Raw genomic sequence first — 15,216 nt, 5'->3', positions numbered from 1 at the left:
CCTTAAAAGGATGACATCATGGTGCCTGTTCACAGGAGAGTGGCGCCTCAGCTGCCGCACTAACCCACTGGTGATCCCTGTGAGCCATGACTTGTCCATGGCGTTCTACCACACAAAGGCCATCCGGGTCATGTTTAATTCCCACCTTGTGGCCATCTCAGGTGTGGGCATGCGCTCTTTTCAATCCTTCGATCCCATCACTATAAGTGGCTGCCAGAGCAACGAGATCTATAACCCCACTGGCCAGAGGTAAGGCTGAATACACACACAGAGCCACTTTATTCAACTAATAAATTAATGCTCAAGGACCAATATCAAACATATAATAATTAGAATTCATGGGTAGTCAAGTACACTCAATTACCACACCACGTTATGCATGAGCCACCACAGATGCTTCATATCTTTCAATAGTGTTGGAAATTGTTATGACTGTTGGATGAGGAAGTCTGTGTTCAGAGATAGCTCAAATGTGTATCTTTTATGTCCTGTATGTTTCTTAAAAAACTTGATGATGAGATACCTTAAAAAACAAAGGAAGAAAATCTCAGATAAACTCAATAAAGTATAACCTTGTGTTTTATTATTTATTTTTAATTCACCAGTCAACTGCTGTGCTGACTAAATGAGGGAAACCTATCTTGCAGACTGGACTGTTGTAAAAAGAGGCCCTAGGCTTTCAAACATTCCAAGTGCATTAATTGAGGTTACTAACATAGAGCTATGTCTGTCTTTGTAAATGCAACTTACAAGTAGTGTTCAGTCATCTTTATTAAAATGTACCCCCGGATTTTTAACTATGTTAGCCCTCTCTGTGCGTGGCTTTATATGCTAGGCACTCATTGATCGATTGATTTTTATTTTTATATGAACATATGTGTCAAGCATCTGCAGTAGTATGTATTTTAACCACAAATGTCTAATTTATTATTTGCATGTATCCTTTCCCTTTCTTCCTTTCCTCTCTCTATTTCTATCCCTATTTAGTTGTGTACATTATTCGTGCGAAGCCATTGACTGCCAGGAACCTTTAATCCGCAATGCAGAGCTTAAGTGCAGTAGCTCCAGTCGCCACTTCTTCAATGGAGACCGCTGCACCATCTCTTGCAACTCTGGCTATGTCCTACAAGTCCACCAGGATGATGACATCATCAAGAGCCAGGTATCACACCATGACCTGTCAGTGCATTCATGTTAGTAGTCACACAGAAAAAGGTTAGTTGGCATCATAACAGACTACATAAATAATGACGCATGTGCATGGAAATGCACATTTGATTTGAATCTATATTTATGCCCGCACAAATCAACCCCAGACAAGCAGAGTGTGAACTCAGGGTTAGGTACCTTGTTTCCTCTGGTTTCCATTTATTGATTCACCTCCAAAAATTACTTGATAGTTAAAGTGCTCTGGAACATGAGATCATTAAGATTCAGGTGTACAATTAAGTGCATTCTTTTCCTCTTTCTGCTGCATACAAACAAATCTAATGTAAGTGAAGACCCAAAGTATTAATCTGTAGGTGGGTACGTTGCACCATCACCTCACCATAGTCACTTTGAATCTCTACTCTGCTGGGACCATGACATCATCGCAGACTGTCCTCTCCCCTCCCCCTCCCACGCTACACTCATCTAAGTCACTGAGAAAGGGCACGCATTTGCTGCTGTTTTCTTACAGCATGCAGCATCTACACATCCACTCAATGCTATTTATCTAAAATACAATTTCTAAATGGGTTCATGTGTCATACCCTATGGACTCCAATGCTCACAATGAATAACAAAGAACTAGCATGCCCAGGCTACAGAATATTTTTACTTATATGTTTAAGCATGAAAAAAGGAAAAAAAAAAAAGAAAAGAAAACTACTTGCATTAGTATGGTTATTGTAGCGACACTGGCAGCACCTAGACTGTCTGGTTAGCACTCTTACCTCACAGCGAGAAGGTCTGACTTCTGGTCTGGGTGGGGCCTTGCTGTGGGGAGTTTGCATGATCTTCTCTGGCTTGCTTTCCTCTGGGCTCTGTTTTCTGCCATTAACCTAAAACTTGCATAATAGTCAGAATAGGGTATCCTGACCAAGGCTTCTTCAGGACTTCGAGGTGGGCCCCAGTGCCCACTGATCCTGACAGGTTGCCACAACAATACTGAAAGACTGATCAAATGCAGAGAAAAAATCCCCTTATTGGGATCTGCTAATCTTAATTATAGTACATCTTAGTCCTCCTGAATTGAGGAGCGAGAACATACTTTTTGATCAACAAAATAGTAGTTTTATAAGACCTGTTAGTTGCAAGATGTTTGATATTTGAAAAAGACATGACATTGAGCAGTCATAATGCATGTTCCTGCTTTAGCACAATAATAAAGGCTTCTGGGTGCACCACCTGATTAGATAAAGATATCTGCTCAGGAAATCTCTACACTTGTTTGAGTCACGTCCAGAAGAGTGCATCTATCTTATTGTTTGTTTTCAACCCAGCCGGAGATCGCTACTTGCACTGATGCTCACATGAGTGCATGTTCTTGATCCTACATGACTTTGTCAAGACATTTCTAGACCTGTTTTCCTCTTCTTTTTTTATTCTGAGACTTCTGAGAAAGACAATTTGAAGATAACACACTACGTATGTTGTGTTTTCTACTAGAAAATTGTGTTCTATGTGTCACTTATTCTAAGTAAAAGGCAGTTCCATGGAGACTAGAAAACAATAAATCATACTTTATTCTTTTGCCTTTCTGTAATAGCTTACCAGTGTATGTGATTATGGTTTGTAAGTGTGCATGCAGTGCTAGTGAATGTCACTCGCTGACAGCCAAATCCACAGATTGAAGAAATATGCTCACACCCCATTGCTCCATTTGTCTTTTAGTCCTTCAGATTTCTTTTTTTTTTTTTTTTTACTGTAAGCTATAATATTTTTGCAAATTGCACTTTTGTGTTATGCAGTTAAATTAAAACTGATAGCTAATAGAAATAGAATTTCCCAAAATGAACATAGTTACACATACACATATGAAAGTAGCTTTTTTTTAAAAAAAATAATGGAACAGAATGTAAACATCTAAGGTTTATGTGGACAATTATGCAAATGTTCTCTCCTACATGTCGTGTGATTACAAATGTATATTGTATAGTATAATATAGTATAAATAGTATATACTATATGTACTATATAGTATATAGTATAGTAAGGCAGCACATTGAAAACAAAAAAACAAACAAACAAAAAAACAAAAAAAACAAAAAACAAACAAACACGTAATTATGTACTTGCAAACTCAAAACACCATGCATGTTTTTCACTTGTCACAGAAGTCACATCTTCTTGTAACATTCATATCTGCTGTTTTTAATTATGAATGACGTCCATGGTAGGGTTATAATTGACAAGATACTAATGTATTAAGGAAGAGCCCATCACACTTCTGTTGTCTACATTATACAATATGTCCATCACACATTCTGCCTACAGAGCATTCTGTAACTAACCCTAACAAGTAATGCATTCCCACTCCTTTACTTTTGTGTCCATGTAGCAAAATGTAAATCATCTGCTACTGCCCCATATCAGAATTATTTTAGAGTAGATTCCCCATCCATTTCAAAACATGTCTCACAAAGCCGTTTCTTTGCAGCTCAATACAAAAATAGAACAGTAAAGGGATCCCATTGCAGACTGTGGTATTTCAGTGGTTGTCCCCTGCGACAGTGTGTGTATTTTATACGCTGTCACACTTCAACTAAAGTCAATGTGTTTTGTGTTAGAGCTGATCGTGCATTTGTTGGATATCAGTTGTCTAAGTGGCATGACTTGACCTTACAAATGCTATCAGCAGTTACTTGATCTGTTGAGGAGCCCACGTAGCTTACTGACATACAGTAAGCTTAAGCCTGAGCAAGCTTTGTTGGGTTACACACTGATCGCGCACTTGTAGGACTGCTGAGTGCTGAATTGCTTTCTTCAGTTGTGTCTAGTGTCTATAGGAGGCACTTTTTCACAAACTATGATATTCATAATAAGAACCACTTTCACTTTTGGTTGTTTATGTGATATTCATTAGCATACGCTTTCTGTGCTGTAAAACACTTTAAATTACTTTGTGTAATACATGTAATACAACAAATACATTTTGCTTGTCCTTGAGCAGTCGGATTCATCGGTGACCATTACCTGTGCAAATGGGAAGTGGAACAAACAGGTGTCATGTGAACCTGTGGACTGTGGCATGCCAGACAAGTATCATGTACATCCTGCCAACTTCATGTACCCCGAAGGCACCACCTACGGCAAGAAAATAACTTTCCAGTGCCGTGAGCCTGCACAGCTTATTGGTAAGACTCATCTGTTCAATTCTCACCCGCAGAATAAGTTATTAAAGATAAAACACTGAGGTCTAAAAATATTAAATTTTCTTTGCAAAACGTACACACTAATTCTCTTGGAACTGATGCACTTTTTCTGACAGGTACCAACAACACTTTGACTTGTCTAGAGGATGGTTTGTGGTCCTTCCCAGAGGCCCTGTGTGAACTGCGCTGTCCAGCTCCTCCTCCTGTACCCAACGCTGTGCTGCAAACAAAACGTTGCAATGAAAGTGGTCTAAAAGTGGGTACCCTCTGCAAGTACAAGTGTAAACCGGGCTACCATGTCACTAACAAACCCAAAAGGTCAGATTCAAATATTGCCAAATATATTAAAACTTTAAATGTATTTGTGCTGTTTCCCAAGCATTAACACAGAAACTGTCCCACTTCAGACGAGCCTTTAAACGGCAGTGCACAGAGGACGGCAGTTGGCTGGAGGGTGCATGTGAGCCAGTGACCTGTGATCCTCCTCCTCCCATCTTTCATGGGTCCTATTACTGCACGGACGGTTTCCGCTTTGACAGCGTTTGTAGACTCAACTGTACCGATCCTGCCGGTAAAAGTGCCAGTGCCGCTGCAGGAGGCTCCGCCCATACGGTGAGGCTGCTGCACGCTCCATGCAAGCAGGTCTGTCCATCTATTTCCTGTCTCTCTCTGCCTGCTTGAACTATTACACATTATGCATGACTTTATAACTTTATAGACCATTAATTCAAATTTTGTGGGCAGAAATAGAATTAAGTGGATATTACAGTATTATCTGATTCTAATGCCCAACTCGTCTTATTCAGAAAGCTAGTCTGCCCTCTCTGTTTGGCTGGACCTTTTGTTTCTGTGCCTGTCTTCTCTAGACCTACTCAATTTGACGCCATTATAATTAGATTTATATGGATCTCCAGAACAGCCCTGTCGCTGACTTTTGTAATGTATACACCTTTTAATCTGCTTTGCCTCTCAGGCATTGAGGTTTGGATGCTGAATAATAATTGGATTGTATTTCCCCCTCTCTAGCGGGATACCTTCTCAGTGTCCTTGGCTTCCTTGGTTGTTTGTGTGTATGTGTGTGTGTGGACAGCTAAATGGTCATTTGCCAACGAGTGTCTTCTTTTGCAGAGCACCACTTCCAATATGATAAGATGTAGAAAAGATGGAAACTGGACAGGGTCGTTCCGCCTCTGCCCACACAGCAAAGGTCAATGTTCTTTACCTCAAAACCTCCACCACAATCTTCAGTACTCTTGCAAACGAGGGCATGGTATAGGTATGATGGATTTATGATTTATTTTCACTATTTTAGTTGAAACCTCTTCTGTCAATATGTTTACCAGATTAAGTGCTACACACATTATATTGTAGAGGAAAGGCTCTTTACTTTATTATATTGCACAGAAATTTGTCCAATATAACAAAGTAAAGGGCCTTTGTGTAAACTTGAATCTTTTATTTGCATGTCTTGTCTGTGAGTATTCTAAGTTTCATACTTTATTCATATACAGGATATTTGTTTTTCTTCTCTCATGCACTCAGGTGAAGAGTGCGAGCTGTCATGCCGAGAGAGCACAAATGAAGTGGTGATCCTCCCTAGCAACATGACTGTGGACAATGTGCTGAAGGAGCACTGGAGGAACCCACCCAAAGTCAAGGTGGGCTCTTTTGATGTTTGTGCACCTCACCGTTCTGACAGACGCACTTCACAAATTTCTGCCATGCACAACTCGTCTCTATGGAATTTCACAGGCCCTTTCCACATCCTTGCTCTATTATTTCCAATAGAAAAGTCCAACTGCTGTCCTTTCATCCTTTCTGTTGGCAATAATGTTTATGATACACTGCAGAAGTGAGACATTACCAATATGAGACATCCATTAAACTGTTCAGGTAATATTTAAAGACCCTAACATTTAATGTGATAGGTCCATGTAAGACATACACTGAGGTGAAATTTGACATCCCATATTGATTGCTTATTTATAGAAAACATGCAATGCATCAGTCAATAAATATCACTTTTTGATCTACTACACACATTAATTATGATCTTTTTTGTGTTTGCTGTTCTAATAATTGTCCAAACCTAAGAGAGACAGACAGGAGACAATATAATGAGAAAGGAATTGAAAAGTGTTTTCTTGCTGTTTCTCCCGGTGCCAATGCTTTTGTTTTGGTTTCATAGTCACACTGAGTCAGCAGCTTTTTGCGGTGGGTGATTGGTGAGGGATGGGCTTGGCGATGTGGACATGAAATTATCTGTTTTTCATAGATATGTGCACTTGATACAGTTTGTGCTGGGTGGTAATTTGAGACTTCAGCCCGTGTTGCGGATAGCTCCTGAAGTCAGAGGACTCAGGGCAGTGAGGGGAGGATATACTATATCAACTTTGGGGATTGGATAAGAGAGAATCATTGGGGGTTGCACTTAACCATACATTCTATCCGTCAACTTATAGCATTATAAAGAGAACAGCCTGTGCCCAGTATCATGTAGATTGATACATATTCAATACAACAGACTTTGGAGTTTGTTTGTTGCTGTGCTATGGTGTATACTGAGCATACTGACCCAGAAAAAAAGGCTTACCCTTTGTATTTTCTCTCAATACAATGTATTTAGTGATTATATCTCTTCTCTTTCTTTCTTTTCCTATCTTTCTTTCTTTCTGTTTTTTCCCTTGCCTTCATTTGCAGATTAAACTAGTTAAACTAAAAACAAGTTCAAAAGTTTCCAGCTCCACTTTACTGTGTTGAAGGTTAATAAGCAATGTTGATTAATGGTCTTCAAACCAGTGGTACTATAGTGCCACTGGTTTGTGTGACCTACTTAGAATTTTCTGACTTAGATATCTTTGCCACTTGTTTCATGTCCCAATATCTAATGATCCCCCAGCATCCTCCTCCCTTTTATCAGCTGAATGACTCTTTTGGGCTTGCTGTGGAATTAGTCATTTTCTATATGACATGACCTGGTCTGCTGTGGCGCTCAGATAGATCTATTTTTATGTGTTATGAGAGCCCTGGGGAGACTTCTGAGGGTGAGAATCCCATATGTATGAAGGGTGAAGCCAGGCCACCTTCATGGATTCATGATTTACGGCCATGCGAAGAGAAAAAAAAAGATGGTGAGAACAGAGAACAGAAGAGGAGGGGTAAGAGAAGAGATTCTAGATGACATCATCATAGCCATAGAACTATTAGATCAGAAAGAAATATCTGTATTAAATATATATTGCAAACCTAATTTAATTCTGTCTCTATCAAATGCTTCTCATGTCTTTTTTACTTTGATTTGCTGACTGGACTGAAATGAAAAATACCTGAGTTTGCAGTACCAAAAAGCACATTTCAATTTTGTGACATATTGAGACAAAGGGGGTCTAAGAAGTGGACCAACTGAGGTCGGCCTCCGGTGTATACATAATACACAAAATCTCAACCAGATCTGATGACAGGGCAGAGCATAATGGGCTTCTTGCCAGATGCCTTTCCTGTCACGTGGACAATGTGGGTAAGGTGACATAACAGGGGAATAACAGTTTGTGCTCTGTTGAGGAACAATCCGATGGGCACTAGTGCTCATTTACCCTGGTTGCCATTTATACTTTTGCTTCCTTTGTGTATTTTTGTGTCCTTTTCATTGTTTGTCAAAAAACGAATAATTTTTGGTCAAATTTAAAATTGTATAATTTATTTGGCTAGTGAAACTGTGCGGCCATCACAGAGTTTTGAATGAATAGGTAACATTGGCCTATAGTGTGTCCGTAAGTAACAGTTTGTACAAAACAAATGTCTAATATTATTTACTTGTGTGATATATTTGTCTACAGAATATAGTGTGTACAATGGGACTGAAGTGGTATCCACACCCAGAATTGCTCCACTGCATCAAGGGATGTGAGGTAAGAGCTCTATAAATTAGCTTGGTTTTGTATATGCCTTGTCTCATTCATCACAACGACTTTAATCTCCAAACTTACTTTGATCTTCGTTTCACTAACTACACATAATAATGAGCACACATTAATAATGGTTAATAATTTGTATCATGCTGGTCCCCATTTGTAAATATTTCCCAACTCACACATACTTGGAAACCAATGAATCAGAGGCATAATAACCTCCAAATGCATCTTGATACAATTGTATTTACTTTGTTGTGCCAGTTGACATTATATATTGGATTTTACATTACCTCATTGTCTCTTTTTACAATGGGATGAATAAAAATGTATTGTATTATTACTTCTCTGCATTGTCTCGTAATATTATCTGTGTATGATGATATAACTTTATAGTTCTAAAATGTGTGTGAACATTTTACACTACTTTATAGAAAAAAATAATGTCATCTGGTGAGTGGGACCCACTGGATGACTTGATTGGTGACCTTAGTGCAGAGGGTGGGGCAAGCCATAAATCACATTATTGGAGTGTTTTGTGGAGTGAATAGTTTATGGTGTCCTTAGTTTGATTTACACTTCTGGCCCACACTCACAGTCAGATGAGGAAATGTAATGCATGGGATTAATCAGCAAAATTTGCTCATTTTTAGATGCTGAAGTGCACAAAAAGTTACTGCTTACACTTTTGGGGTCCTTTTTGGTTTTCACCATACATTCTGTTACATCCTAGCCCTTCATGGGAGACAACTACTGTGATGCTGTAAACAACAGAGCATTCTGTAACTACGATGGAGGAGACTGCTGCCAGTCCACAGTGAAGACCAAGAAGGTCAGTCACACAGTTTATCTCTCAATTTATAACCTACTTACTTTACTACTCTAATCATCTTTCTCCTAAATGTAACTACATCCTGTTTGAGTCTCATTGCTTACTTGATGTAATACTTGAGGCCCTTTATGGATCCTTGACATTTTACAGTAACACTTTCATTCCACATAAAATATGTTGAATAGACTTTAACAGACTACACCAAACGGTGCAGGTATGGTAAACAAGCTGCCTCTGGCGGTATGTGGGGTTCTCTGTAGAGACAAATCTACAAAGATTTTTGTCCTCCTATGGGCTAATAATTATATCGAACCATCTTATCCAGGGTTTATGTACAGTATTAAACCATGTTGAGCTTTATGCTTGATATAGTTTGGGTTTTGATCTGTTGGTATCGGGAAAGCCAAATATTATCTTTGGTGGTACTTGGTGTGAAAAGTTTGAGAACCACTGGATTACACAGTTCATGGTGTGTCATTTTGGATGAGTTTGAACCATAATCTTTTATCTTACTGGAAAATTCATTACACTGAATTGGAGTCATCAGACTTCAGTACTTATTTGCTATTCTGCAAGATTTCTTTAGACTTTTCAGCTCAGTTTCAATATTTGATCAAAGTATAGTGATATGATATGAAAACTATTATTTCTTACATATCTTGAGAGGGCCTGGCATAGGGCAGCAGTTGCTAGGCTAGAGATCTGAATGTGACTCATAGCACATTAGCAGCTTTGGGCCAGTGTTTCAGAGTGTGGCAGTGGGCTTTAGCCGTGCTCTTGGCATATCTATGTGTACGTCTGCCTGGATTTATGGTGCAGTCTGTGTGCCTCACTGGCTCTGTCAATGTGTCTGACTCCAGAGCATTTTCATTTCCTCAAGTGCTAAATGGGACACAAGGCTTGCACAGTCATAGATACTGTTTCCACTCACCAAAGTTTTTTTTTTACACTGAGCTGGTACTATTAAAGGGAAAATACTTAATACTTAAAAAGGTCTTGGTGAGTTACAGTAAGTATTGGCTTCTGTGACGACAATAAATTTGACTTGAATAGCAAATTTGATTACTTCCGTAAGTCTGCTCTGTCTCAGTGCTGCTAGAATCCAAGTTGCAAAAGTAATTATGTGTTCTGTGGTATTGTATTTATGCTACATTTATTACAATCAAGTGTGGTATAATAACATTATTCAATCCCACTTAACATTTGGTAAACATAACCAACATTTTAGGTTGAAATGGACCAGAGACCTGACATTTCTTCTTGCACTATTTCTGTATCAGATAGAGGCTATTGTCAGTTGAAAAGCAAAAGGAAAGTGAGGGACTAGTCCAGTGGGAAGTGACCTCACTTCTGAGTGATTTCAGTGCTGGTGACTGACACTATCTCATGTCTTCATCTGCTGGCCCCAGTCCAGCCCCTGGCCCAGTCAAAATGTGCATAACTCACTCTCACTGACAGACCCCACTGAGCGCATCCACACCTTGAGACACTGCATCAACAAAAAGGTTGATTTAGGTAAGAAACTGTGTTATTTATGTTCCAGCCTTACTCTATAGGAATATCAGTGAGGGTGTTTCTCACCTTCCACAGTGGTTGGTCTCTCCCACCCTCATCCAGCTTGACAGTTCTGGTATATATATATGTATATATATATATATACACCATGCTGTACTCAGCATTTACATGTCAACCTTTTGGCTACACATATATATATATATATATATATATATATATATATATATATATATATATATATATATATATATATATATATATATATATATATATATATATTATATACATACATACATACACATATACATACATACACATATACACACACACACACACACACACATATATATATATATATATATATATATATATATATTATATAATATACATATATACATACATACATACATATATATATATATATATATACATAACACATTATACATACATACACATATACACACACACACACACACACACACACACACACACACACACATACATATATATATATATATATATATATATATATATATATATATATATATATATATATGTAGCCAAAAGGTTGACATGTAAATGCTGAGTACAGTGAACATTTATACAGTAACATGTTATAGGTTTATCAAAGTAAAGTTGTTTGTTTGCCCTTTGGTCAACTTGGCCATTTCTCAGAATTCAACTTTCAAGACTGTCCATTCATTTGTCCCATACACAAAATGAATGGAGGTCAATGGGACATGTTCACGTGGCCTTACCCTGAGTTTTGTGTAACAGTGATGGATGTCGGACACACATATAAAGTTTAATTTAATTTATTTTTAAACACAAGGGGTAATACTTACACGCTTAAAAGAACAAACCACCCCTAGTGGCTAACTCACTGGCGATTAACAGAGCCTGATGGCTGACACTAACTAAACCTATCCATCCATCATTTTCTTCTGCTTTATGTGGGGCCAGGTCACAGAGGCAGCAGTCTGGGCAGGGAGGCTCAGAATTCTCTTTCCACGCACACTTCCTCCAGCTTGCGCGGGGGTTCCCCAGGTGTTCACAGGCCATTCCAGAGACATAGTCCCTTACATTTTGCGGATCTTCCCTGGGGCCTCCTCTCAACGGGACGTGCACGGAACACCTCACCGCATCCAGGAGGCTTTCGTAACAGATGCCCAAGCCACCTCAACTAGCTCCTCTGGACGTGGAGGAGCCACGGCTCTACTCCGAGCTCCTCCGGTGTGACTGAGCTTCTATTGCACTAACTAAATTTCAAACTTAATTGCTCAGTCTGTACCAGAATCTGCTCCACTGAGCAACATCACCAGGGAGAAAGAGAGAGGAAATGGAACCTGAACTCTAAACCTAGCCAGTGTGTCTCCCCCCAGTTATGTCTCCTCACCTGCCACCCAAGAGTAACCGTTCTATTCAGGAAGTAACTTGCGTTTGCAGCGGCGAAGGTTTGGCTATTGGCTGCAGTCATGTTCAACTGCCTGACCAGTTGGCAGTTTGGCACCAGTGATGATGCCATCCTCACTAGTGATGCTGGGGCCCAGACCAAAAACCAGGCTGCAACTACTAATCTGGCAGGGACCAGTTGGTGAGGGCAGCATCTTAGGAGAGCTGGATCCTGGGGTGGGTTGTGTTGTGCAGTGCCTGAGAATGAATAGGATACAATCTCAAAGATAGTGTTTAAAATTATACTTAATATCCCTCAATTATGATAAATCATGCTTGCATAAGCCTCAAATTTTAGTTGTACATCATCCACATTCATCATTATAATGATAACTTACTGTTACATCACTGCTCGAGTTGTTAGCAAATATACTTATTTTTAATATTTGTTTATTTATTGTAACAACTACAGTGCAACTCCCAATAAACATGAGACATCAGTACTCTGAATATGACATTGTCCAATGTCCACTCTAGAATACTGTTGACGCTAAATAGGTTAATTAACATAGATAGCTAACTGGTTAGCAAACTGTTGCTAGCTAACATTAGCTAGACGTAATAACACCAGTTACGTATAAATATGACTTAAGTATACAACTACAGATATGATACTAATGTGTAATAATACATACCCAACACAAAAAAAGAAAGATCACCTCAGTTTTCTTGAGCTGCATTTTGTTTACCGCAGATCTCCATGGTGACCACTGAGCACTGTTTAGTCTTTATCCGACAAAAACTGATGTGCTGTGGCACCATGAAGTCATCATGCACTGGAAAAATATTTTGAATGTGTTGATATGTTAATATATTTGATCAAATGTGGTTTTATCACTACTGCTTTTTTCTGCTTCTGAGATTACTAATGCTATAATAACATCTACTTCTTGTTTCAAAAATGCAAGGCGACCATTTTTTTCCAATTTTGCCAGAGATAATTTGATAAAAATGTTAAAGATACTTTTGTGTATTGTCAGGTTTTGTATGTAAAGCATTATGCACCATTTGTGAGGTCCAACTAAATTTCTTATAATTGCACTGGGACACCACATTATAGTCTTCTATTTTGACCTTAAAAATCCAGTAGGCTACTGAGCCTGGGCTGACTAACTGCGGTAGAGGGATCTCAAAATAGGTGTAATAAAGCAAAAGCCAATGGAATTTAGCTGCTCATTTACTCTCACTTCCCTTCCCACAGTGCACTGCTCTCACCTTTTATTTTGCTAAAGATTTGTGTATTAAGGAGTTCTGGATGACTTGCTGCGTATTATTCCACCCCGGGAGCTTTGAAGGTGCAAGGACTGGCTGCACGTAAGGTCACCACAGGATCTCCCCTTAATAGTTGCAAGCTGTTGGCTGGATTTGGAGAGGCAGGGCAAAGAGGAGGAAAGGGTAAAGAGTGTGTGTTTCCAAGGGGTTGCCTGCGTAAAACCTAGTTTCTAGTCCATCCCCTCCACCCTTGTTTGGGAGGAATTCCTTTCTTAAATGCTGGAAGCACTGCACAGAGGACACCCATTATATAGTTATATGGCTTGGCCTCTCTAAATAAGTTTTACTAAATGTCCTTGTATGTTTTTCTATCTGCATTGGTGGAACAGTGAGGTCCCTCCCCGTCTGTGTGCCCTGTTTACTGCACTCTGTCTGGCACGAGTGTGCTCCATACGTGACTGACTCTGCGTCAAGTCTCTGTTTGGGTCTGAGGTGATGATCCGTGATTGTCACTGTAGCGGCGCTGGCCACAAAACATTCTCAACCATAGCATTTCAAAGGGCACACACACATTCAGATCTGTGTTGAAACGCAGATGGCCTCAATGTCTAATATCACTGAAAACCGATACTTCTTATGATTACACACACACTGTTTTTGTAAATAACTAATATTTTCCCCTTTTTTCTGATAGAAATATGGCTATGTGGTAAAGTTTACCCACAAAGATTTTCATATGGCTGTTAGTGGGTGTCCTTCTGAGCTCCTCTAGCCCTAGGACACTGGGCGGCCTGAGGGCCCCTACAAGGCCATCCAGACCCATTTCCCAACCACCCTGAGAGCGCCCCAAGTCAGGGCCAGATGTGCAGCTGGCCCAGTCACCCCAGAGGTCAAGGTCAGAGGAAAGCGTGTCAAATATGCCACCCACATCCCCTTCAGATAGAGAGATAAAAAACAGTATGAAGTGAGAACTGAGGTATAGATGTGCCTCAGGAAAGTGGCAAGTAATGGGTCAAGGTAAAGTGTGCTGGCTGAAGGTTCAGGGTGAGGTGAGAGAGCAAAAAGGCCCTCAGAGCCACCTATAAAAGATGGCAGATTCACTGGACAAAAATTGTGGAAAGGAAGATGTTTTCTAAGGCTAGCTTTTACACAGCTCAATCTGTTCCATTCCATCTAATTTTGAATTTGAGTATGTTTTACTGTCTATATGTCCCCCTCAATTCACTAATGTTACATTGCTGGATACGATCAACACAGCTTGCAAAGACTGAGGATGCAGTTTTAAAAAATTATAAAATATGTTTATTTTGTAATTCCAAAATAGTTTAAATGGGCAGAGTCAACCAAAGGGCCATTTGTGGCCCGGGAGCTGTACAATGCCCAGGTCTGCCCTGCGTCATGTCAGATATTGTCTGATATATGCTGTATGTAATGCAATTTCAAATAAGTAATAATACAAAATAATGAAAACAATGCATTTAATCTAAATAACATTTTTTGGACAGCTATAGGCATTTACATTGCATTATTTATTCACTCCAGATTCTGTGGTGATAAACTGCTCTTGTAGCCACAGCAGCCCTGTCCAAAGACGTCTGTAGCTCTCTTCAAAAATGTTATTTATTTGGATAAAATGGCTCCATAATATAGCATTTTAGGACAATCAGTGAATCAAGAGTAGCGTTTGCAGTAAGTGATTGTTTTCCTGCAGACCAGTCTGTTCATTATTTTAGAGTGGATGCTGGTGGTGTACAACACACTGACATTGTCATTGATGCATTTTTTTTGTAAATGGAATATTCTCATTTCTCAGTCAATCCCTGTTACTGTATTCAGTAATTACCTGTGCTAAAGTATTAGCTCACCATGCAATTTGTTTAAAGGTCTTACTGTAGTAGACATGACTATTATACACCAACTATTCCATATGCAGAGAATT

At 39.3% G+C, this 15,216-nt stretch overlaps 1 protein-coding gene across 1 annotated transcript in view; it reads left to right on the top strand.

The window, feature by feature from the left end:
* The window catches only part of pappaa (pregnancy-associated plasma protein A, pappalysin 1a), a 47,898-nt gene that overhangs the window by 31,896 nt on the left and 786 nt on the right, over positions 1–15,216 (top strand). Inside the window, exons 13-21 of the mRNA XM_055153624.1 lie at positions 36–249; positions 988–1,162; positions 4,157–4,340; positions 4,475–4,676; positions 4,766–5,000; positions 5,487–5,634; positions 5,901–6,016; positions 8,195–8,266; positions 9,000–9,098. Coding sequence (XP_055009599.1) covers positions 36–249; positions 988–1,162; positions 4,157–4,340; positions 4,475–4,676; positions 4,766–5,000; positions 5,487–5,634; positions 5,901–6,016; positions 8,195–8,266; positions 9,000–9,098 — 1,445 coding nt within the window. The remainder of the gene's footprint in view (positions 1–35; positions 250–987; positions 1,163–4,156; positions 4,341–4,474; positions 4,677–4,765; positions 5,001–5,486; positions 5,635–5,900; positions 6,017–8,194; positions 8,267–8,999; positions 9,099–15,216) is intronic.

Source organism: Boleophthalmus pectinirostris, unplaced genomic scaffold, assembly GCF_026225935.1.
Source record: "Boleophthalmus pectinirostris isolate CB_2022bp ecotype Guang Dong unplaced genomic scaffold, ASM2622593v1 HiC_scaffold_18, whole genome shotgun sequence".
In the NCBI taxonomy this organism is placed as follows: Eukaryota; Metazoa; Chordata; class Actinopteri; order Gobiiformes; family Gobiidae; genus Boleophthalmus; species Boleophthalmus pectinirostris.
This window is presented reverse-complemented; position numbering and strand designations above follow the sequence as displayed.